This window comes from Carcharhinus amblyrhynchos, chromosome 22 (assembly GCF_965287045.1).
Source record: "Carcharhinus amblyrhynchos chromosome 22, sCarAmb.v2.hapA, whole genome shotgun sequence".
NCBI lineage: Eukaryota > Metazoa > Chordata > Chondrichthyes > Carcharhiniformes > Carcharhinidae > Carcharhinus > Carcharhinus amblyrhynchos.
In genome coordinates, this window is record NC_137345.1 from 32,809,821 (window position 1) to 32,834,580 (window position 24,760).

The 24,760-nt window shown below is 41.8% G+C and overlaps 1 protein-coding gene across 2 annotated transcripts in view; it reads left to right on the plus strand.

Moving 5' to 3' along the window:
- Positions 1-24,760, plus strand: part of LOC145357045 (neuron navigator 1-like) — a 698,546-nt gene that overhangs the window by 642,716 nt on the left and 31,070 nt on the right. For both annotated transcript variants that reach the window (XM_080210100.1, XM_080210101.1), the window contains 5 exons: positions 6,166-6,334; positions 9,649-9,746; positions 14,190-14,285; positions 21,933-22,101; positions 22,790-23,025. In XM_080210100.1, the coding sequence (XP_080066226.1) occupies positions 6,166-6,334; positions 9,649-9,746; positions 14,190-14,285; positions 21,933-22,101; positions 22,790-23,025 (768 nt within the window). The remainder of the gene's footprint in view (positions 1-6,165; positions 6,335-9,648; positions 9,747-14,189; positions 14,286-21,932; positions 22,102-22,789; positions 23,026-24,760) is intronic.

Sequence of the window (24,760 nt, forward strand, 5' to 3'; positions counted from 1 at the left end):
AGTGAATATGTCAGAAACAATTGCCAGATTGAGACACCACAGTAGTGAGAAATTATAATATTTCTTAAAGGAATTTTCATGATGTGGTCTTATTTGTCCCTAAATTATCCGTGTCAACAAAATAACACTCAACTGGGGCAAACATGCCACATGATATTCAACCCCCTGATCAAATCTGCCCAACTTCAATATATCCCTGAATTTGCATCGCAGGAAAAAAACACCTCAAACGACATCTTCATCCCACATTGGAAAATTATTTTTAGATCTCCACCTACCATACACAGCTTCTCAGCTGAGAGAATGGTTGGACAGATGCACACAGTCATTTCCAACTAATTACTGAGAGTACTGCAAGAGTAGCCAAGATCAGATCACCCATTGGTTTGCTCCCTCCTATGAAGAAACACCTTTCCTTCACTCAGCACTTGATAATCCAGATGGAATCAAGAAGTTGTTGAGAGAAAATTGTTGGCACAAAGTTGCATCCAGTTACTCGTGTATGTGTCCATGTTACGTCTTCTTGCTCCTTGAGATATGCTCAAAATGTTAGAGCTTCATGGCGTGTAGTTCTTCTAACTGTCCATGTGGCTGGTGGACTGATACATTGTTGGCTGGCACCTGACTGCAGTGCAGCAGTAAATGTGGCGCTCCAGATGGACAAACTCATCACGAAGGTCGATTCTGGGGATTGATGTATGAGGAGAGATTGACTAGTTTAGGATTGTTTTCATTGGCATTCAGACAAATGGGGATTGGGGGAGGTGGGGGGCGGGGTGGTGGGGGTGGTGGGCAGTGTTCTCACTGAGACTTATAAAATTCTAACAGGACTTGACAGGGTAGATGCAGGGAGGATGTTCCCGATGGTAGGGGGAATTCAGAACCAGGGTTCACAGTCTGAAGATTCGGGTAGACAATTTAGGATGGAGATGAGGAGACATTTCTTCACCCAAAGAGTGGTGAGCCTATGGAATTCATTACCACAGGAAGTAGTTGATGCCAAAACATTGAATGTGTTCAAGAGGCGGCTAGATACAGCACTTGGGATGAAATGGGATCAAAGGTTATGGGGAGAAAGCAGGATTAAGCTATTTGATCATCAGCCATGATTGTGATGAATGGGGTTGCAGGCTTGAAGGGCCAAATAGCCTCCTCCTGCTCCTATCTTCTATGTTTCTATATTTCTATAACAATTAGTTCCTATTTATTTTTCAATAATGTAACAATATAACAGGCTGCACATGCACACATTTTAAAGTACAATTAAATTAATATAATAAGTCGTCGTATTTTTTATTGTAACACTGCTAATACCCTTACTCACATCTGGGGACTTGTGCCAAAGTTGGGAGAGCTGTCCCACAGACTAGTCATTTCCAGCAGATCATATCTCACAGCCAATGTCCCAGACACCACCATAAACATCTCTGGGCATATCCTATCCTGCTGGCAGAAGAGACCTAGAAGAGTATGCAATTGCAGTTCGGAGTCCTCAACATTGACTCCAGACCCTATGACATCTTGTCCAATAAGGTTAAACATGGACAAGGGAACTGCTGATTACCAGCTATGTCCCGAGCTGATAAATCAGTCATCCTTCATGTTTAACGCCATTTGGAGGAAGCACCAAGGATAGCAGGGGCCAGAACGTACACTAAGTGGGAGACTTCAATGTGTTATGATCCCTGCTAATGTTACTACACTGGACAAGTCTGATCCCAGGATGGAACCCAGCTTGATAGATCCTAACTTTTAATTTTTGCTTAGATATGTGGATAAGCAGAGTCATAGGACTGCTGATGGACTTGTAACAAAGAATAAAACATTTATTAAACAAGAAAACATTGTGCTGTGTGGCACTACCTAAATGGGATAGATTCAGAATTGAATCAGCAACTCAAAACTGGGCACCCATGAAGCCCTGTGAGTCATCATCAGCAGCAGAATTGGATTCAACCAATTTGTAACCTCATGGAATGGAATGGATTATCTTCCACTCTACCATTATATTTAAGCCAAGGAATCAATCTGGTTCACGAAAGAATGCAGGAGAAGCAGCACTAGGCATATCTAAAAATAAGGTATCAATCTGCTGAAGCTACAATACAAGACAACAACAGTGGAGGCAACATGGGATAGACAGAACTAAGCAGTCCTATAACCAACTGATCAGATCAAAGTTCTGCAATCCTGTCATATCAAGTTGTGGATAGTGGTGAATAGGATAGACAATCCTATAAACAACTAGTTGCCCCTAGTCAAGCTGTTCCAGTACGTTTGCATCTACCCGGCAAAGTGGAAAATTGCCAGGTATGTTCTGTCCACAAAAAGGACAGATCCAATCCAATCAATCATCGCCCCATAAGTCTACTCTCGATAATCAGCAAAATGGTGGAATCTGTCATCCGTAGTGCTGTAAAATGCCAATTCTCAACACAAACCTGCCCACTGATCCTCAGTTTGGGTTCCACCAGGACCACTTATTTCCTGACCCAAGTGCAGCCTTAATTCGAACATTGACAGAAGAGCTGAATTCCAGAGGTGAGGTGAGAATGGCTGCCCTTGACATCAGCAAGGAGCCCTAGCAAAACTGAATTCAGTGGGAACCAGGAAAAGCTCTCCATTGAGTGGAATCATACAAAGCACAAAAGAAGATAGTTATGGTTTTGGGAGGCACATCATCTCAGACCCAGGACATTGATGCAAGAGTTCCTCAGTTGGAGTGCCAAGGCCCAAACATCATCTACAGCTGCTTCATCAATGACCTCCATTGTGTGATAAAGTCAGAAGAGGGATGTTTGTTGATGATTCAGATCCCTTAGGTACTGAAGCAGCCAATGTCCATATGCAGCAAGATCTGAACAGTATCCAGGCTTGTGCTGGTAAGTGGCAAATAACATTCAAGCCAAGCAATGACCATCTCCAGCAAGAGAGAATGTAACCATCTTCCCTTGACATTCAATATCACTACCGTTGCAGAATTCTGCCCGCCACCTCTAATCAACATCTTGACATTCTGGGGGTTACTGCTGGGCGAAAGTCTTCCCCTATTTCACTGATGCAAAGTGACAGCAACGTGTACCATATAAAATATATACTACAACAAGTTACCAAGGTTCTCTTGACAGCTCCTTCCAAATCATAGAATCCTATAGTGCAGAAGGAGGCCATTCGGCCCATCAAGTTTACACCGATCACAATCCCACCCAGGCCCTATCTCCATAAGTCCTGTATTTCCTCTAGCTGGTCTCCCTGACACAATGGGGCAATTTAACATGACCAATCCACCGAACCTGCACATCTTTGGACTGAGAGGAAACCAGAATACCTGTAGGAACCCCTTGTAGACATGGGGAGAATGTCAGTGTGGAGTTTGCACAATGAACTAAACCGGGAATTGAACCCAGGTCTCCAGTGCTGTGAGACAGCAGTGCTAACCACTGTGCCATCATGCCACCTCTATCCACAATCTCTACAAAACAGAAGGGCAAGGGCAGCAAGCGCATGAGAACATCACCACTTGCAAGCCACACCATCCTGAATTAGAACTGGATTGCCATTTCTTCACCATCACAGGATTAAAATCTTGGAAATGCCTGCCGATCAGCACTGTGGGTGTACCCACAACAGATGGGCTGTAGCGATTCCAGAAGGCAGCTCACCATCACCTTTTCAAGTACATTTAAGGATGAGCAAAAAACCTTGGCCTTGCCCGCAATGCCAAATTCTCATGAAATCATTTTTTTTAAAATCAGAACTAAACTGAAATATGACAGTGATTATGTTGATGCTTCCAAATGTGTGAAATTACTTCTTCTCTTGATGTATAATAATGACTAATCTGCTTGAAACCAGAATATTCTTTGTATTGAAATTTCCTTTTTTTCTCCACAAATATACTTCATCCATGAATCTGTGAGAACATTACAAACATTCCAAAAGGACCATCACAGAGAAAGCAATAATATTCAAGCTGTCTACTTGCATCAAGTAACATTCTGAGACACTTCAATACAATCAAGGAAATGTTTCAGGCATTTTACAATGGTCTTACAAATGTTACAAAGTTAGTTTAAAGGTTGTCTACGTAGAAAAAGTTGCACGCCGAGGTGCTTCAGTACCATTCACTGTATACATGCTCCTCTTGATTCACTGTGGTTGAAAGGTTTTAGACAGCAACCTTCCCCATTGTGCCACTGTTGTAGCTGCCCCAAGCTTTAGTTTGTCCCTCAGCATTGATACTTTTAATAGTTTTGGTGGTGTAACTGATGGTGGGAACTTGCTATATTTCTTTTTATAATTTGGTGAACCAACATTTCAGAGAATGTTCTTGCAGTTCAAGTGGAATTTAGCCAATTTGAGACAGAGCTTTGTTTTCATAATTATGCAATCATGACTATATAGTGCCATCAGTCAAACCAAGTGGGGGGTAGGTTTCCAGCTTTGCCACTTGTGTGGTCAACTGGCACAATGGATTGACCACCCTTTATCAGATTTATTGGATTTCCATTCCATTCCTTTCAGTTAAATTTACGGGCGGCTTTTACAATGGTCAGGCTTTCTGCTTAGTGAGATCACCACGCAAGAAGCAAAGAGGGAAAACTACCCCATGGTTTTCCCAAAAATTGAAGTCGGGCAAGATTCTCCAGCCTCCCAGCCACGTGTCTCCCGCCAGTGGGAGGTGGCCTGTAGTTTGCCAGTGGTGGAATTCTATGGTCCCGCCCCTGTCAATGGGAATTCCCATTGATGGCACACCATAATAGAACATAGAACACCACAGCACAAACAGGCCCTTCGGCCCACGAGTTGCGCCGATCACATCAACACCTATCTATAACCCCCAATCCCATAAAACCCCATATACTCATCCAGAAGTCTCTTAAAAGACCCCGGCGAGTTCGCCTCCACCACCACTGACGGCAGCCGATTCCACTCACTCACCACCCTCTGAGTGAAAAACCTACCCCTAACATCACTTCTGTGCTTTCCTCCCCGCACCTTAAACCTGTGTCCTCTCGTAGCGACCATTTCAACCCGGGGAAATAGCCTCTGAGAATCACCCTATCTATTCCTCTCAACATCCTATAAACCTCTATCAGGTCACCTCTCAACCTACGTCTCTCCAGGGAAAAGAGACCCAGTTCCCTCAACCTAACTTCATAAGGCATGCCTCCCAGTCCAGGCAACATCCTTGTAAATCTCCTCTGCACCCTTTCAATAGCTTCCACGTCCTTCCTATAGTGAGGCGACCAGAACTGCGCACAGTACTCCAAATGAGGCCTGACAAGGGTCTTATAAAGTTGCAGCATTACCTCCCGACTCCTAAACTCAATCCCTCGATTAATGAAGGCCAGTACACCATACGCCTTCTTGACCACCTCTTCCACCTGCGAGGCCGATTTAAGAGTCCTGTGGACCCAGACCCCAAGATCCTTCTGCTCCTCAACACTACCAAGACTCCTGCCCTTGATAGTGTACTCGTTCATCCCGTTGGTTCTGCCAAAATGGACGACTACGCATTTATCCGCGTTGAAGTCCATCTGCCACTTCTCCGCCCAGTCCTGCATCCTATTTATGTCCTGCTGCAACTTTTGCCATCCTTCCAGACCATCCACAACACCACCGACCTTCGTGTCATCAGCGAACTTACTTACCCATCCGTCCACTTCCTCATCCAGGTCATTTATGAAAATGACAAACAGCAAGGGTCCTAGAACAGATCCCTGGGTAGGAAACCCATGGGCAGCGCTGCACTGCCGGCGGGACTGGAGAATGCCACCGGCATAAACTGCCAGAGAAATCTGGCTGTAATCTTTCATTTGTAAAACATGTAATTGCAAAATCTTTCAAACAATAGGTCCCTCGTTGCAATTTTGTGAGATGATAATATTATGATAAGGCTGGATAAACAAAAGTTCTATTGGAATGACAAGCAAAAACTTCAGTGATGTATTGTATGTTCTTTTTATGACTTGCTTGTAATCCCAACACAAAGTAGATGGGAGTAGAGGGATATGGTTCCCCAGAAGGGTAAGGGATTTTAGTTCAGTTGGGCAGCATAATCGGTGCAGGCTTGGAGAACCAAAGGGCCTGTTCCTGTGCTGTAATTTTCTTTGTTCTTTGTAAGAGGCAAATGTGTTTATTAAATTCATCTTGCCTTTCTAGGTGGAAATTGAGGCATTAAAACTGGAAAATGACCGTCTCAAAGCAGATACAGGTACTGGAGCTTCGCAGGCTGTAACATTATCGTCTGCCACTTCCTCACCTCGGCGATCATTAGGCCTCACCTTAGCTCATTCATTCAGTCTAAGTCTTACAGATTCTGTTGATCAAGGTAATGATGAATACATATTTTATACTGCATTTTCATATGTTTGTCTTGCAAAAATCTTTGACACACAGAACAGAAAAGACTCTGAAATCCTTTGTCCCACAAGGGGATTTTTATTCACTACAATATTATTTTTCGATTGGAGGAACTGATTTCACAATGAGGTCTTCACCTCTGGCATGTGATGGGAATGTGATTTGGGAAGCTGAAGTGTCTATCCCTTACAATCAGCAACTGTTGTTCCTCCATCTCCTCTTACTGTCACTTCTGCTTGGCTCCTTTCTATTCAGTCTCCCATTTGACTTATTCCTAGTTAATCAGTCTGCTTGAACGGTGACATTAGACACTGATGGGAACCTGATGGGATTCAAGTGTTCAGTCACTTGACTTAAAATTCCTATTCCATGATTACCCTTTAGTTCAGAATCTCATAATGATATTTCCATAGCAGTTTATCATAACTCAAAAGTGTTTCATGCATTGAGTTATTTTGAAATGTAATGATTTGTATGCCAACCCATCTAATCCTTCAATAATCACCGTCTAGACGGTCATACACACAAGCTGTGTGTGGACCTTGAAAGATCTTCCCTTTTACTATCCATATAAATTTAGCTTCAGTTTAAAGCCTCTTTAAGGTTTATTTGTTACATCAGTTGAAGAAAGGAAGAAGAGAAAGAAGTTGCATTTGTACCATCCTTTATCCAATTTCATGATAGCCCAAAGCACATACTATGCAGTAACAGTAAATACGTTTCCAATCAATGAATCTCATGTAGGAACTGTGTCATTTCACAATTTCTCAGACACTGAAACAAAGAGCCAATCTTTTAACCGGCCTGATCTTGCTAACTTTTCATGCTTCAGTTCTATTTCTTTTTGTGTGGCCAGTGAGAGGCTTGGAATGGAGTAATCCACAATGGAGATCTTCAGATCCTGAACTCCGGATTACTGTGTGGTGATGGGTGGCTTGAGATGGGAGAAATTCAAAGAAAACCTCTTCTGTTAATAGAGAAAAAAAGAAGAGAGACACTTGTCACAACATTGTGCTGGGCTTCACTGAACAGTGGATTTCATCCTGACTACCATTTTTATGTTAATGCAAATGGTATGCATTAGGTGAAAGTGGCAGTATAACTGATCAGTTTTGTCACTGTGTGACTCCCCGGGTCCAATAACTCCAAGTATTTTAAAGATGTTTTGACAAGCGTGGAATGTAACTCCAGTCCAGTCAATTTTAAATGTACACAGGGAATTTGGGTTTCCTAGCATTACATTAACTCAGTATTGAAATTTCTTAAGGCTATTGGAAAGGAGACAGTTCCACCCATACTCTCATAGCATTTAACATAGCCACCAGGTAGAATTTGCACATGCCTTTGGCAACTCCGTCTTGAAGCAGATTCCCAAAAAACAGGCAAATGTAACCAGTGGTAAAATCCAGACCTTGTTAACTGCACCTTATGTTTGAGTTCTGTAACTCTTAGGTTAGTAATGAATTGCAATTGAAAGAAAAATACATTTTAAACACAAATTAATTTTTAAAAATGTGTGAAGGGAGGAAAGCAAGGGCAGAGAGAAGGAAATGGTGATTAAAAGAAACATAATGTTGACGTGAGAAAGGGAATATATTGAACGAATAAGTATCAGGCTCAAATGAATTTGGGTAATGACAGGATCAATGAACAAGAGCAAATGAACAATTTTAATGCTATCATTAACATGTCTGTATAGGTATGTTAAAAGGATTTAAGATTTAACATGAAATAAAAGATTTTGGTCAAAATGTACATACAATTACTTGCAGTAAGGGATAATTTTTTTTTAAATCATCTATTTTGGGGCAGCACAGTGGTTGTACCGCTGCCTCACAGCACCAGGGACTTGGATTCAATTCCTGGCTTGGGTCACTGATTGTGTGGCGTCTACACATTCTCCCTGTGCCTGTGTAGGTTTTCTCCGGGTGCTCTAGTTTCCTCTCATAGTCCATAGATGTGCTCGCTAGGTGGGTTGGCTTTGCTAAATTCCACCTTAGTGTCTGGGGGACTAGCTGGGGTAAATGCATAGGGTAATGGAGATAGGGCTTGGGTGGGAATGTGGCTGGTGCAGTCTCGATGGGCTGAATGGCCCCCTTCTGCACTGTAGGACTAGAAATTTGTGAAGTTGGACTGACTTCAGAGATCATTAAAAATGGTGGCAGGATCTGATTCTAGTATCCTGTTTCCATTCCAGGTGCTGGCTACCCTCACATTTATCCTGTGCTTCCAGTTTTTGCCAGCACAGGATAAATGTGAGAGTAGCCAGCCCACATCTGGCACCCCTGATCTGGCCAGTTCCAATGCAGGGGTAGTTATTGCAACCACCTCTCTCCGTCCATGCATTTCCTAGAATCGGGCCAGCTCTCATGGACATGTGGTTTACGGCACCTCAGAAGAGTTGTGAACCGGAGTCTGGATTCAAGAATCTTTTGAAAGGTATGTTTTAAATGTTGTGCCAATGCCCACTCCATGCCCTATGTCACCTCCATGCCCACTCATGCCCCGTATCAAAGCCAATGAGCCATATACCAATGGCAAGAGATGCTGAATAAAATAATTCAGAAATCTACTTTGAGAAAAACTGCTGCCCTTACAACCCTATAAAAGTGTCAGTCAGACAGAACCATTATGGTACCAATAATCAAAGCTTTACTTCATTTCACACCTCATTATTTTGCAAAAGAACTTATGGACATTTTTTTAAAAAATCAAAGAATAATGTATACCCTCTATAAAGATGTCAAGCAAACACTCCACTTCAGCCTATGAAAATTGAGCTGAGCTAATCCATTAGTGAGGCTTGGGACTCAGCCAAGCATTCATAATTATACCATCTGGGAACTGTATCAACAGAAACAGATGGCCACACATCTGTTTCTCCAAATGACCTCATTATGAACACATTTCTGAACTTATTTTGCTGGAGCATAGAGAAAAATATAGGTGGACAGGGTTGCACACCTAGAAAAAGTGGGCCAAATTTCCACTCAGTAAAACAAGTGGATCAATGATTTTGCAGGCTCTATTATGGCTGTGTAATCCCTCCCACTGAGGCAACAAAGCCAAAAATACTGTTCTTGGTTTTAATCTGTAAATGCAATTGTGTCTTTTCCATTTCAGTCATTCAGCTGTGAATATGCTGAATGTTTAAATGTTTGTCGACAAAATATAAGTCATTTTTTTTTTGTGAATCACTTAATATTACAACTGAAACCTTTTTTTGGATGTGAAAGTTAATTTCAGCTCTGTGGTACTCATTTTGTTCTCTTTCGGATTCAGATGTATCCCCAATGGATGGAGTGACCAGCTCTTCCCTGAAGGAAGAAAGAAATGTTCGAATTGTGATCCTTCTGACTGAGGAGCAGATTTGTAATGAAGTAAGATGCTTATTAATAAAGGCACAGTTTGAAATCTACAATACAATGAATAAGAATTACCAAAGGTTTCCCCGGTTAAGACCATGAATAGCTGGATCATAGGGTTGAATATTACTGGCCACCCGCAGACTGGAAAACAGGCGGGTGAGTCTGGAAGTTAAGGCGTTGTGCCTTTGTCTGCCTATCCGCTGCTGGTCCACTCACTGCCACATCCTAGCCCACCATCATTTTGCATGTGTCAGGGGAAGCTTTGAGTGGGTTCCCCACTTGCGGCCCTCTTGAAGTGGGCAATAAATGGTCATTGAAGGGCCTCATGTTGCCATTGCTTCGATTTAACTGTGGGCCATCACATCTAACCCTGCCCATCAGCCTGGCTCCAATGAGTTCGCGGACCTGCCTGAATATGCAGGTCTGTTGTTTAATTCCAAATCCTTGGCCTAGCTGCAGTACCAGAAGTGGCCACTACTCCTGCTTGGCACTGTTAATGTGCAGAGCTGCCAGCCTCTGATTGGCTGGCAGCTCTATGAGGTAGAATGTCCTCCTGGAGTCCTGCCTCATAATAATTAAAGGGCTTGCGACTAAAATTAAAATGAGGCAAACTGGTTAAGCAGTGGTGAGCTCAACCCTTAATTTTACACGGTAGTGCAAGAAGGCCACCATCAGGGTACGTAATCCAGCCCCGAGAGACAGGATGACTTTTCATTATGTGCTGAAGTAGGTGGATGCATTACAGGGGGCAATGTGAACACTGTTATTGACATCAGTATGAACTCATGTTCATGCTGATTCTGGGGAGGTGATGGCCTTGTGATATTATCGCTAGACAATTAATCCAGAAACTCAGTTAATATTCTGGAGATCTGGATTCAAATCTGCCACTGCAGATGGTGGAGTTTGAATTTAATAAAAATAAAATCTGGAATTAAGAATGTACTCATGACCATGAAACCATTGTCAATTGTCAGAAAAACCCATCTGGTTCACTAATATCCTTTAGGGAAGGAAATCTGCCATACTTAACCTGGTTGGGCCTACATGTGACTCCAGAGCCACAGCAATGTGGTTAACCTTTGGGCAATTAGAGATGGGCAATAAATGCTGGCTGCCAGTGATGTCCATGCCTCACGAATGAATAAAAAATTGCTCCCAATTGCTATCTCCAAGGACACACAAATTAATGTCACACAACAGAACCAGGGTCAGCTGTCGTGACTCATGTGCTCAAACAGTTTTTCAAAAGGCTGTACCAGTACATATCAGAAAGTTACCTTGTCCATGCTGGTGGTGGGGAAATACTGGGAAAATGACTTGACTTCGCTCCCACATGAAGTATGGCTACTTGAACAATAGCCAATGTCTGAGAAACTGTATCCCAACTGAGAATTAGTAACATTAGATAAGGATAAAAGAAGGAAAAACATATTCGCAAGAAAAAAATGCACAACAGCAATTCATTGCCTCGTATTTTTTAATGTGTTATTTAAAGTAGAATCTTGATTATTCATTCTTCTTTATTGTCTGTTACCTGAAAGGATTTTGCTTTTTGGAAGGTGACAAGTTGGTTAGCACTACTGACCCACAGCGCCAGGGTCCTAAGTTCAAATTCCAGTTTAGGTCACTGTCGTGTGGAGTTTGCACATTCTCCCCCTGTCTGCGTGGGTTTCCTCTGGATCCCCTGGTTTCCTCCCACAGTTAAAGATGTGCGGGTTAGGGGGATTGGCTTTGCTAAATTGCCCCTTAGTGCTGGGGGGGACTAGCTAGGGTAAATGCATGGGATTATGGAGATAGGGCATGGGTGGGATTGTGGTCAGTGCAAACTCAATGGGCTGAATGGCCTCCCTCTGCACTGTAGGATTCTGTGATTGTCTGCTGCATAGAGGAAGACCAATTTGAATTAGAAGTAGCAGAATTGTTTCTTTGTTTCAGACTATGGCCCTTGTGTGAGCTAGATTAGCTGGCAGTACACGAGATGAACACTATGCTGATTTGATCAGCTAATAACTTTCCCAACATGCTTGGCCAGAGATTCAAGATAGCTGGTAAAAGAGCTCCCTGGACAGGAATTATTGTCCCCAGCCACAAAGATAACAGTAATTTTGTAGCACTAACTCAGCTGCAGTGATTGATTGTTTTAACTATTTAATACATTTAGCGCTCACCCCTTTTCACTGGGAGGATGTGATTAGTATTTCTTTGTTCTTTGACGGAGTGAATGGCTGCAGTTACGGGCAAGTACGTGGGTGGGGAAGCAATTAGATCAGTTGTTACAGCAGGAGCATAACTTCCTCCCCCTAAGATATTCCATTATCCTATCTGATTACATTTTGTACCTGTGCACTAGCTTTTAGTGATTTGTCTACCGGGGCATTTTTTGGTTTCCCCACAGTTCTTCAGTGGCCTGAATTTTTAATCAGGTGCCTGCACTTGGTGAGCCCAGAAGCAGGTGCAAAGCAGGCTCCTGGTCATAGTCAGCCTTGGAGCGCGATTTCACATTGGCTGAACAATCGACACTAAATTTTGGTGAACTTGGTGTTAAACTAAGTTAAATTGGTTCCTTGATGGAGAGCTTGATGGAGAGCGTCTGCCTGTCAAGCCATGTTGCATGAGATGAGCTGTTGCTTTTCCACACAATTTCATATGTTTCTGGTTTAGCACGCACCCAAACTTTGTGCATAAACTTCTGGCCAGTGGAACATTATTCTTTTGTTGGTACTTTTATTATAACCAAAAAACTCAATTTAAATTGAATCCAATTATGGTCCTCACGTAAATGGCAAACAAGCTGGCTGGATGAGGCATTGCACTACATCCCAGGCTTGATCTAACGCTTCATCTTGGCCAAAAGGCTGAGATGACTTTAAAAATTGCATAAGATAAAGCCTTGGATTACCCTCATTAACTACCTGATCCTTTATTTACCCTCGCTTAGGCAAACCACCATCGCAGGCATCAAGACACCCCAAGTGTAATGGGCTAGTCTCTTCACCTGCCTGACCACACTGGGATAAAAGTAATAGGAACGTATTGAGCAACTTGACAACTCTCCTTCACCCATCCCTCCCATGCTAAATCAGATAGAATATTTTTTCCTGAGCATTTGACTTCCTTTTACACACAAGCTATTGAGAATATGTTGGATAAGTACTAGGTTGGTAGAAAACTGTTGACACTCCTTCTTACGAACCAGCACTGGCTTCTGCTAGATTTGACACACTCTGCTTTGTCCTTTAAAAAGATCAGAAATTACAGATCCTCTGGTCTATTCCAGGGCCCAGTTCGAATTATTCTTTCATGGGATAAGTGTTTCACTGGCAAGCATTTGTTAGCCATCCCTAATTGTCTTCAAACTGAATAGCTGCTAAGCCATTTGAGAGGGCAATTAAGAGTCGATCACTGGAGTCACATATTGGCCAGACTAAGTAAACTGCAGATTTTCTTCCCTAAAGGACATTAGTAAATGAAATGACCAAAAGAGCTTTGCAAATGGTCACCTGGACTTGAAACTGCAGCTCTTTTCTCTCCTTACCAAACCTGCTGAGATTTTCCACATTTTCTCTTTTGGTTTCAGATTCCAGCATCTGTAGTAATTTGCTTTTATCCAGTTTTTATAACAATTGAGAGTAGTTTCAGAATCACCTACAGCTTTTAATTTGATATTTTATTCATTGGGTAGAAATTTGCAGACCTTCCTGTCTTGTTGAGGTTGTGATGTGGAGATGCCAGCGTTGAACTGGGGTGAATGCACTAAGAAGTCTCACAACACCAGGTTAAAGTCCAACAGGTTTATTTGGTAGCAAAAACCCTAGCTTTCGGAGCACACCTGACGAAGGGGCAGCAAGTGCTCTGAAAGCTAGTGGCTTTTGCTACCAGATAAACCTGTTGGACTTTAACCTGGTGTTGTGAGACTTGTTGTTGAGGTTGGAACAGGTAAGCCACCCAAAATACTGTAGACGTCAGTGGGACTGGAAGATCCCGCCATTCTGGAAAACATGCTGGGACAATGGTGCAGAAAATTCCATCCATTGAATTTCACCAGCTGCTGGGGTGGGATTTAAACCATGGCCCCAAGCATTGGCCCGGACTTGTGGAATACTAGTCCAAAGACATCATCTCTACATCTGCATCTCCCAGGTGGTATTCAAAGATGAATTACTGCTGTACTGTATTCCCTGGGAACATGAAAATTATAACATTTATATCATGTACAAATGCAATGGAAACACTATATTGCAGACAATTGTTCTCTGTCTGTTGCCCAAAATTCAGGGCATTAGGCTGATGAGTCTCTCAATATCCTGAGAAATTGACTGATTCTGTTTCTTACACAGTGTTATTATCTTCTCATGGGCAAGTAGGGATGGACAACCTTAAGTCCCACTGACAAAACAATGCATTTGTCAAATACACTGCCAGGTATCACATTTGCTGTCTCTCTCCCAACAGACGACAAAGCAGCAAGAATTTTTCATTGGTTCCATCAAAGTAACTGGAACAACTGACTGGACTATGTTAGATGGAGTCATCTGCCAATTATTTAAGGTCTGTCTGTTTTGTTGTCCTATATGATTACCTCTCAACTTGGACTCTGATGAAAATTGGTGTATCTGATGAAACGTTCACTTCCATAAAACTGGTGAGCTGCAGATGCTTGTCGAGCTTCCTGTTGCTGTTCTAGACAGGGCCTTCTCAAAATCAGCCAATTGGGATGCCAGGCTGGCTCAGGGGCAGATCCTGGGAAGGAAGAATAAATGCTGGAGGCCTTTGAGCCCAGGCTAGCAATGCAGTGTGTGCTTATTTAAAAACAAACGACACATCTTTTTCTCAGTAGCCTCTGCAATTACATTAATGACAGCCCCAGACGACAGTAGACATGGAAAATCAGACCCATATCCAAAATATAGATGGTTGGACTCAGATTCATATGTTCAAAGCAATATAACATTTGGACGTTGTTATCTTCCAATTTGGCAGCAGCTCATTCTACAGCTGAAATCAAGCCTCGGATACTACTGCTCAAAATGCAACACCAAAACTCTAACTTCACTTCACAGTATGGGTGTAACATGGGACAATTTCTCCCTCATAGGGTCTGTTTTCTCTAGCTGATTCTCATCACTGTGTTTATAAGCATGAATTTTCAAAATCTCTAGATTTCTGGGATAACTGAAGGAAATTCCTTCCCTTCTATATACATAACCCCCTCCCAATTCCTTTTCCACTTCCTGGGATTCAGCTATTTATCCCAATGTCTGGAACATAAGTGGTTTGGTGACAAAGTTAGGCACAATTTGCTGCATGGAATTATGACACGGTTGTATTAACAGAGACATAGCTCAATAAGGTCAGGAATGAGTCCTTAATATTACTGGCTACCAAATATTTAAGAATGATAGAGCAGATATAAAGAACGGCTTTACAATATTGATGAAGGATAATGTTACAGTCCCAAACATTAAAAAAAGCACCAGTTGTATGACTGAATCTAGTTGGTTTGAGTAAAGGAACAGAGATTAATCTGTTACATTGCTGGGAGGGTTGTATTGTGTTCCAAACATTGCAAATGTTTGTCAACAGATCTGTTGGCAAAATTTCAAAGCCATGTATCAAAAATAGAGCAGTAATGTGAGGTGACTTCATGTATTCTAATATAGACAGGGAAAAGTATACACGGAAATCTTGCTGCCATTTATGCCAATGGCACACCCCCGCCATGGGTTTTCCACCATGAAACATGTTGCGGAGGGGGAGGAAAATCCCACACATAATGCCAAAGGTAGGAATATAATGTATAGGAGAACTTTCTCAATCAATATATATAGAACATAGATCATAGAACATTACAGCGCAGAACAGGCCCTTTGGCCCACGATGTTGCGCCGACCAGTTAAAAAACAATGACCCACTAACCTAAACCAATCCCTTTTCGTCCATAAACCTATCCACAGATCTCTTAAACGCCCCCAAACTAGGCACATTTACAACTGCAGCAGGCAGGGCATTCCAATCCCTCACCACCCTCTGGGTAAAGAACCTACCCCTGACATCCGTCCTATAACTACCCCCCCTTAATTTAAAGCCATGCCCCCTTGTGCTAGCTTTCTCCATCCGAGGAAAAAGGCTATCACTGTCCACCCTATCTAAACCTCTAATCATCTTATATGTTTCAATAAGATCCCCTCTTAGCCGCCTTCTTTCCAGCGAAAACAACCCCAAATCCCTCAGTCTCTCCTCATAGGAGTTCAATTGTAGTTCAATAAAGAATGAAGAAGTATTAGACCGTGCTGTGGGAAATGTTATAGAGCAAGTGCAATGTGTTACAGTAGAAGATTGTCTTGCTGACATTGGATCACAGCATCATCTGGTTTTGAGTAATGATGGAAAGGGACCAGAAAATGACACTTAAAAATGCTCAATGAGGAAGAATTATTTCAGCGATTTGAGAAAGGGCTTGCCATGGGTAGGTTAGAAATTGATGTGGAGATGCCGGCGTTGGACTGGGATAAACACAATAAGAAGTCTTACAACACCAGGTTAAAGTCCAACAGGTTTATTTGGTAGCAAACACCACTAGCTTTCGGAATGCTTGCTGCTCCTTTGTCAGGTGAGTTGGAGATCTTTTCACAGACGGGGCAAATAAAGGCAGAAACTCAGCTTACAGAATAATGATTGAAATGCAAGTCTTTATAGCTATTCATGTCTTAAAGGTACAGACAATGTAAGTGGAGAGAGCATTAAGTATGACAACCGGGATCTTGGGTTCATGTCACACTATCTGTAATCCCGATGACTTGCCTGGACTGGCAAAATCTCACTAACTATCCTGTCTGGAGAAATAAACATCGCTTTAACTTGTGCTTAATGCTCTCTCCACTTACATTGTCTGTACCTTTAAGACTTGAATAACTGTAAAGACTCGTATTTCAATTGTTATTCTGTAAACTCAGTTTCTGCCTTTATTTGCCCTGTTTGTGAAAAGATCTCCCACTCACCTGACGAAGGAGCAGCTAGCGCTCCGAAAGCTAGTGGTGTTTGTTACCAAATAAACCTGTTGGACTTTAACCTGGTGTTGTAAGACTTCTTACTAGGTTAGAAATTTCCAGCACAAAATAGTGAGGGCGCAATGGAAGACAGTGAGGGAAGAGATAGAAACCAGGCATATTCCTTTGAAGGAAAAAGGTAGAACATCCAAAGCTAATGTGGTCTGATGGAATGACAAAATTGAACTCAAAAAGGAGACTAATAGCAACATTTGACAGAAGGATTCAGTTCATAGCCGGGGAGGTTATGAAAAATACAAGAAGGAATTGAAAAACTTCACAGTAAAGGCAAAGAGAGGTTATGAACAAAGATAGGCAACGTTAAATTGAATCCTCAGGCGTTTGAAAAGCATGTGAAATGTAAGCAGTTTGCAAGGGAAAAATGTCGGCCTGTAAAAGTTCGAAAGGAAAACCTCCATGTAGAGGCAGAGGAGGAGATAAAAGTATTAAATGAGTACTTGGCACCTATCTCACAAAAGAAGCAGATGATGCAAAAGTTTTTAGAGAAAAAGAAATGGAACTCTGGGCATTGGAGAAGAAATACCACAAAGATTAGCATTATTGAAAGTTGGTAAGTCACCTGGTGTAAGTGGAATGTATCCTTGGTTGCTGAAAGAAGTAACATTTGAATTAGCAGAGGTATTTGTCACAATCTTTCAATGCTCATTGGATACAGGAGTAGTGCCAAAGGAATGGAGGGTTGTGAGCATGATTAAGCAAGGGGAGAGGAATAAACCAGGAAACCATGGGCAAATCAGCCCATAGTGGACAAGCTATACAGACAAAGTATACCGTTCATAGAGAAAGAAAGGAGAGGGTTCAGAGCATGGTGTTATAATAATAGCTAGGGCATAGCGAAAGATCAACTTAATATATGGCAAGCCCATTCAAAAGTCTGATGGCAGCAGGGAAAAAGCTGTTCTTGAGTCGGTTAGTATGCAACCTCAAACTTTTGTATCTTTTTCTTGATGGAAGAATGCGGAAGAGAGTATGTCCGGGGTGCATGGGGTCCTTCATTATGCTGGCCGCTTTTCTGAGCTAGTGGACAGTGTAGACAGGCTGAATGAATGGGAGACTAGTTTGAGTGATGGACTGAGCTTCATTCACGACCCTTTGTCGTCTTGGACAGAGCAGGAGCCATATTGAGCTGTGATACAACGGACGAAGATTCAGGTGTAGGGTGCAGCATTATAACATCTGCTGATGATTCAAACCTTTATTAGTAAATAAGGATGAGGATAGTTGTTTTCTTCAGATCAGTATGGGCAGCTGGTTTGCAAATGGAGTTCAGTGTGGAGAGTGCACTTTGGGAGAACTAATATGGAAAGCCAGAATTTGGCATGCATGTTGATGAGGACAGAAACCTTCGTGTTGAAATCCATTAATACTTAGAGGTGACAGGAAATGTTGTCAGGGAGTTAGAAAAATACTTGGATCTATTGGGGTTTTCAAGAGAGGAAGGAGAATATAAAAGAAAACTGGACATTCCAGGATATTACAAAATACTAGTGAAGCCTCAGCTGGATTATTGTGGATAATTCTAAATGTGAATTTTCAAGAAAGGTGTAAAGGGCTTAAAAAGGGTACAGAGAAGATTAGCAGAATGTTAACAGGGATGAGGAACTTGAGTTATGAGGAGAGTTAGAAAATTTTGGCCTGTTCTTAGAACAAAGAAGGTTAAGAGGTGACCTCCTAGAGGTCTGCAACACAATGAGATGTTTTAATAGAGTAGATAGAGAATAACTATTCCCACTGGTGATTGGATCAATACAGGAGGAAATCTCACACCAGATTGGATCAATAAGCAGATTAAATGTAAAATTATCAGCAAAAGACCTAGAGGGGAGATGGGAATTACTTTCCTCATTGAGTTGTGGGATCTGGAGCATTCTACCTGAAAAGAGATTTGGACAAGTACTTAGGAGTGAGGAACTTACAGACAAAAAGCAGAGGTGCAGATGTAATCCTTGTTCTTTCAAAGTTTCAGCATAGGTATGATAGGCCACATGACATTCTCCTATGTGATAAGTTTCTATAAATTCTAGTGTTGGAAGACACATGTAAAATAATTAAATTTGAAGAGTGCCTTTTAGGACCAAAATCCTCTGTCCTATTTCGTGTCTGGGATTCTCCAATGCGACTGAAAGTGAATGGAGTTTTGGTTGGAACCACAAATTCTCTGTTCTCGGTTGCAGCAGAGCAGATGCAGATGGCATTGGAGAATCTCACCCCTAGATGGGTAGGGATTCCTGGTACAGTAACAGCAAAAAAGCATTGATTTTGGAGTTTTTCCAATTGCTGAGATGCAAAGCAACGGTAATATCATTATTGATTAAATCGCAAATTAAAATTTTCAGTTTGAAAACCGTGAATTTGAAATATTTTGTTCATATGGCATGCTTGTGTTGAGAAAAAAACCTTTCACATGAAAGTTGTTGCAAAATATGTGGGATAAAGACAAAAAGATTTGCATTCGTATAGTACTTTTCACAAACACACATGTCAAAGTGCTTCATAGTTTTTGAAGTGTAGCCACTGTGGTGGTGTAGGAAAATTCAGTATTACTATGAAAAATACTGGCCAGAATTCTCCCACCCCACCCTCCAATGCAACTAATGGGTCGGTTGCGGACAATGTGAAGACTCAGTGGCAGTCAGGCAGGAATTTCCGGCATTTAGACCAGTGCGGCCAGAGAATTCCGCCCACTATTCTCAACCTCTCCCTTCTGTGGTGGAGATTTTGTTTACAATGCTGTAATAAGGGAAGGAACTCTGAACAAAGATCTGTAAAGATAATTGTGTTACCTCATTAGTTGTTCTATGATAAACTTTTGTTCTTAATCACTGGTAATTAACTGGTTCATTAACCTGATAACACCCTGCCTTTACCAGTACCTTTTCTTGTTCCTATTTTGTAATCCAATTTTAAACCACTAGATTTTGAATCACATTAGAATTCAGGGGTGTACATAAAAATGATTGATTGGCAATCAATTAATTTCAAACTCTTAGTCCAAAACTAAAAAATACCATGTGATCTATAAATTGTCTTGTTCCATTGCGTAGGTTCATGCTGATAGCTTTGGCACAGTTTCTCTTTCTAATCTCCAATTATTTTTTCAAGATTTTCATAGCGTTTGAAGAGCTCCCAAAACTAGGTAATAAAACTTGACAATTTAGCAATAAACTAGCCATTGGATATTTTTGGTGGTCTCCAGCAGCTCCACATAATGGTTCCATTATAACTAGAACAAAATAGGCTTATTTAACAAATTCCTAATGTTGTTTACTTTCTCCAAACCATCTCCAAATACTAATGAGAACTACCTTAGTCTAGGCAACATGTAGAGGCCTCGGCTCTGCTTTCTTTTCAATGCAGTTCACCCAAAATGGATCAAAAGGATGCAGATGATTGCGGAGATTTGGGTGCCAATACACCCAGGTGGATTCAGTCCTGCTATCTTTGGCCCTACTTCAAAAATCATTGCATTAGATGTCAGCCTCACCCGGAAAACAAACCATGATCAGGATCATCCCCAGTGCAAGTTTCTGCTAATCGCAGCTCAAGTTTTAGGCTTTCAGAGGTTATTAAAATCCTTTTTAGATACACGGATACTAATTAGCATATTTTAAATGCTTTTTGAATTCAATATATTTTGTAACTTACTAAGGAAGTAAGCAGTTACAAGAATCGGATTAGCAAAAATTAGTTTTTTTAAAAGTCACTTTCAGTTTTTTTAACTTGCGTCAGTCAGTAGTAAAACACTTTTGATGGGGTGATTTTTTTTTGTGGTGAAATGATTTCGATTAATTAAACTGTCACCACTTTTGAATATATCAAACAATGCCTTTCGAAGAGTGTTTAAATTCCACACTCTGCTCTGTCCTGTTAACTTTTGAGTTTAGTGAGGTAGCCTGATCATAAATATGAAGAGTGCCCTGGTTTGATGCCCTCCCTTTGCTGAGTTAGCTGATCTCAGACAATCACAGCTCCCATTTAAAGCATGTTCCAATAATGTATTTTTGTTTTTGCATTGGCTTATTTAAAGTTGAGAATTTACCCGAATAGCATTGCATGATCCCTGCTCATGACAAAGGAGAGCTGTGTTTGCTCTGCATGATTAGCCTGTTTTAGTTTAAACAGATCAACAGTTTACTCGCCATCCTCACAGTCCTCATTCCCTCCCACTCGCTGCTTCCCTCTCCCTACCACCTCACTTCCTTCAGCTGTGAATAAGGCGGAGGAACAGCAAGTAGGAGGGAACGAGTTATGCTCGGTCCAGGATGTTGATGGTAGGGGATTCAGTGATGATAATGATATTACCATTATGTGGGCAGCGCAGTGGTTAGCACTGCTGCCTCACAGCGTCAGGAACCCAAGTTTGATTCCCGGCTTGGATCACTGTGTGGAGTTTGCATGTTGTCCCCTTGTCTGCATGGATTTCCTTTAGGTACTCCAGTTTCCTCCCACAGTTTGAAAGACATGCTAGTTAGATGCATTGACCTGAACAGGTGCTGGAGTGTGGCGACTGGGGAAATTTTCACAGTAACTTCATTGCAGTGTTAATGTAAGCCTTACTTGTTACTAATAAATAAACTTTACTTGCTTTATTGAATGTCAACGGAAGATGGTTAGATTCTCTCATGGTGGAGATAGTTACTGCCTGATATTTGAGTGGTGTGAATGTCACTTTCCACTTATCAACAGAAAACTAAATATTGTCCATCTCTAGCTGCATATGGACACACACTATTTCAGTATCTGAGGAGTTGAAAATGTTTGTATAATCTATTTCCTCCATTAATATAACCAAGGATGATTATTCAACAGCATTGCTCTGTCACCTTCAAAGTTTTAGGTATGCATATCTCTAGGTTTCCCTGGTTCTACACTTCCTGTTAAAGTGATTGATCTTGTTTTCCAAATTGAAAGAAGTGCATAAAATGCAACAGATAGAGAACCAAGCAAAAGTATATATATTGTATTGGACAATTATTTTTTAAATTAAAATTAGGGCTCCATTTTAGTTTATATTATAGACCATTCGTAATTCTTACAACAAAATAGATGGTTGTGAAATTTTGCATAAGTTGAAGAAAACAATTGGTGAAGCGAATCACCATCTTACCAGGCTCTGCTTTTCTCTTAGGACTATATTATGAAGGTGGATCCAGTTTCTTCTCTTGGATTGAGCACTGATGCCATCTACAGTTATAGTGTCGATCAAGTCAAACGAGTATTTGGAACTGATGCACCAGACATGATGCCCTATAGATATATGGGAAAAGAATCCACAAGCTTTGCTGTAACTTTGAAAGGTCAGTGAAATGAAAAATTATACAGTAGCTGGGATTTTCCTACCCCACCTTGCTTGCAGCCAAGAACTCCCAGTCCTATCGATGATCAATGAACTTCTGGCTGGCACATCCCATCCCCCATGATGGGACCAACCGGACAAAACAGGTTGCCAGCATGAAATCGCATTCTGGGCTGATTGTGCCCACTTCCAAGCCTGTCAAGTGTATATGCCCGATTGGTAAATAATTAAAACCAATGCATTGCTAGCAGGTGTGACCTGATTTACCATCTTCCTTCCTTAAAGTCCTTTCATAGAATCTTTACAGTGCAGAAGGAGGCCATTTGGCCCATCGAGCCTGCACCAACAACAATCCCTTCAAGCCCTACCCCCGCAATCCCATATATTTACCCTGCCAATCCCCTGACATTAACAGGCAATTTATCATGGTGCATCAACCTAATACACATATCTTTTGGACTGTGGGAGGAAACCGGAGCGCCCGGAGGAAACCCATGCAGACGCAGAAAAACATGCAAACTCCAGACAGATAGTGACCCGAGGCTGGAACTGGACCCGGGTCCCTGGTGCTGTGAGGCAGCAGTGCTAAGCACTGTGCCACCGTGTCACCTGTACTTTCTTTGTGCATTGTACAATTTTGTGAGAAAAGTAGCTTAATTGGAGAATTAACCAAAGTGATTTCCTTTCAGGACTGAAAGAGAAAAGTGTGGACAGTTTGGTTTTTGAAACCCTGATTCCTAAACCAATGATGCAGCATTACATCAGCCTTCTGCTCAAACACCGAAGACTTATCTTGTCAGGCCCGAGTGGGACTGGCAAGTCTTACCTGTCTATTCGCTTGGCTGAGTACTTGGTTCAGAGATCAGGAAGAGAGATCACAGATGAAATCATTGTAACATTTAATATGGATACACACTCATGCAAGGTAATTTTTAGAAGGTATTGCATACTGATTATTGAATCTCCTTTGCCTTTATTTTACAAGCCGCAAGAAATGGAGGGGCTTACAATTTTAAATTAGCACCTCACAACGTGCAGGATTGTTTTTCTTTGTACGCTTTGAATTACTACTTGTTTATGTCTACGTCCTAGACAAGGCCCCATTATGCTTCAAACAGAATGATTTCTGTATTCTATCTTTTTTTAGATGGTGCCTTTATTAAACGAGATAATGTGATTTAAAGATTGACTCAAGTCAGCTGTATTTTCAAAAGAGGTCTTTTAAACCAAAACACAATGCACAGTTTGTAAGAAACAAGAACTCCAGAAACTTGAGTGCTGTTCTTCCAGAAATGAAGCAGGGCATCCTGATCACTGGCTGATTACACGCATGACCCCAGTGGAATTCCCAGAGTCAAGCCTGACATCTGGGCAGAGAGGACTTTGCGACATCTGACAGTTGTTGGGAAACAATACCAGCTGGCTTGTCCAAAGAAGTACAGAACAATCATTGATTTGCCAGTTTTAGGAAGCTGCTGTCTTTAAAGAAATCAGTTATTTGCTAATTAGCCACCAGAATGCCAACCTTCCTCCTTCTTTGACATTATGGGGCAACATGGTGGCACAGTGATTAGCACTGCTGCCTCACGGTGCCAAGGACCCAGGCTCAATTCTGGCCATAGGTGACTGTGTGGCGTTTGCACACTCTCCCCGTGTCTGTGTCCTGTGGGTGCTCCAGTTTCCTCTCACAGTTCAAAGATGGCAAGTAGTCAAGAAGGCATGCTTGCTTTCATCGGCCGGAGCATTGAGTTTAAAAATTGACAAGTCATTTGCAACTTTATAGAACCTTAGTTAGACTGCACTTGGAATATAGTATTCTGGCTGCCACATTACCAAAAAGATATGCAGACTTTGGAGAGGGTACAGAAAAGATTTACCAGGATGTTGCCTGCTATGGAGAGCATTAGCTATAGGGGGAGGTTGGAGAAACTTTGTTCTCGCTGGAATGATGGAGGTTGAGGGGCAACCTGATAGAAATCTACAAGATTGAGGGGCATGGACAGAGTGGATAGTCAGAAGCTTTTTCCCAGGATGGAAGAGTCAATTACTAGGGAGCACAGATTTAGGGTGTGAGGAGCAGGATTTAAAGGAGATAAGAACATAGATAAAGGAGATTTAAAGGAGATAAGAAAGGAGATATATGAAGCAAGTTTTTTACACAGAGGGTGGTGGGTGCCTGGAACTCGCTGCCGGGGGAGATAGTGAATGCAGATACTATAGTGAATTTTAAGGGGCGTCTGGACAAAAACATGAATAGGATGGGAATAGAGGGATATGGTCCTGGGAAGGGTAGGGGGTTTTAGTTCAATCGGGCAGCATGGTCGGTGCGGGCTTGGAGGGCTGAAGGGCCTGTTCCTTTGCTGTAATTTTGTTTGTTCTTTGATGTGCAGGTTAGGTGGATTGGCCATGATAAATTGCCCTTTGTGCCAGGGATTAGCAGGGTAAATACGTGAGGTTATGGGGATAGCACCTCAGTGGGATCATTGCTGGTGAAGGCTTGATGGGCCGAATGATCACCTTCTGCACTGTAGGGATTCTATGATTCTAGGATTCTACTTCTAAAAGGGGGGAACAATACAAAAATATCATTGCCTCGGGTAACAATGAGACTTCAAGAACAAGGCAACAGTCCCAACATACATGGGCATAACCCCTGCCAG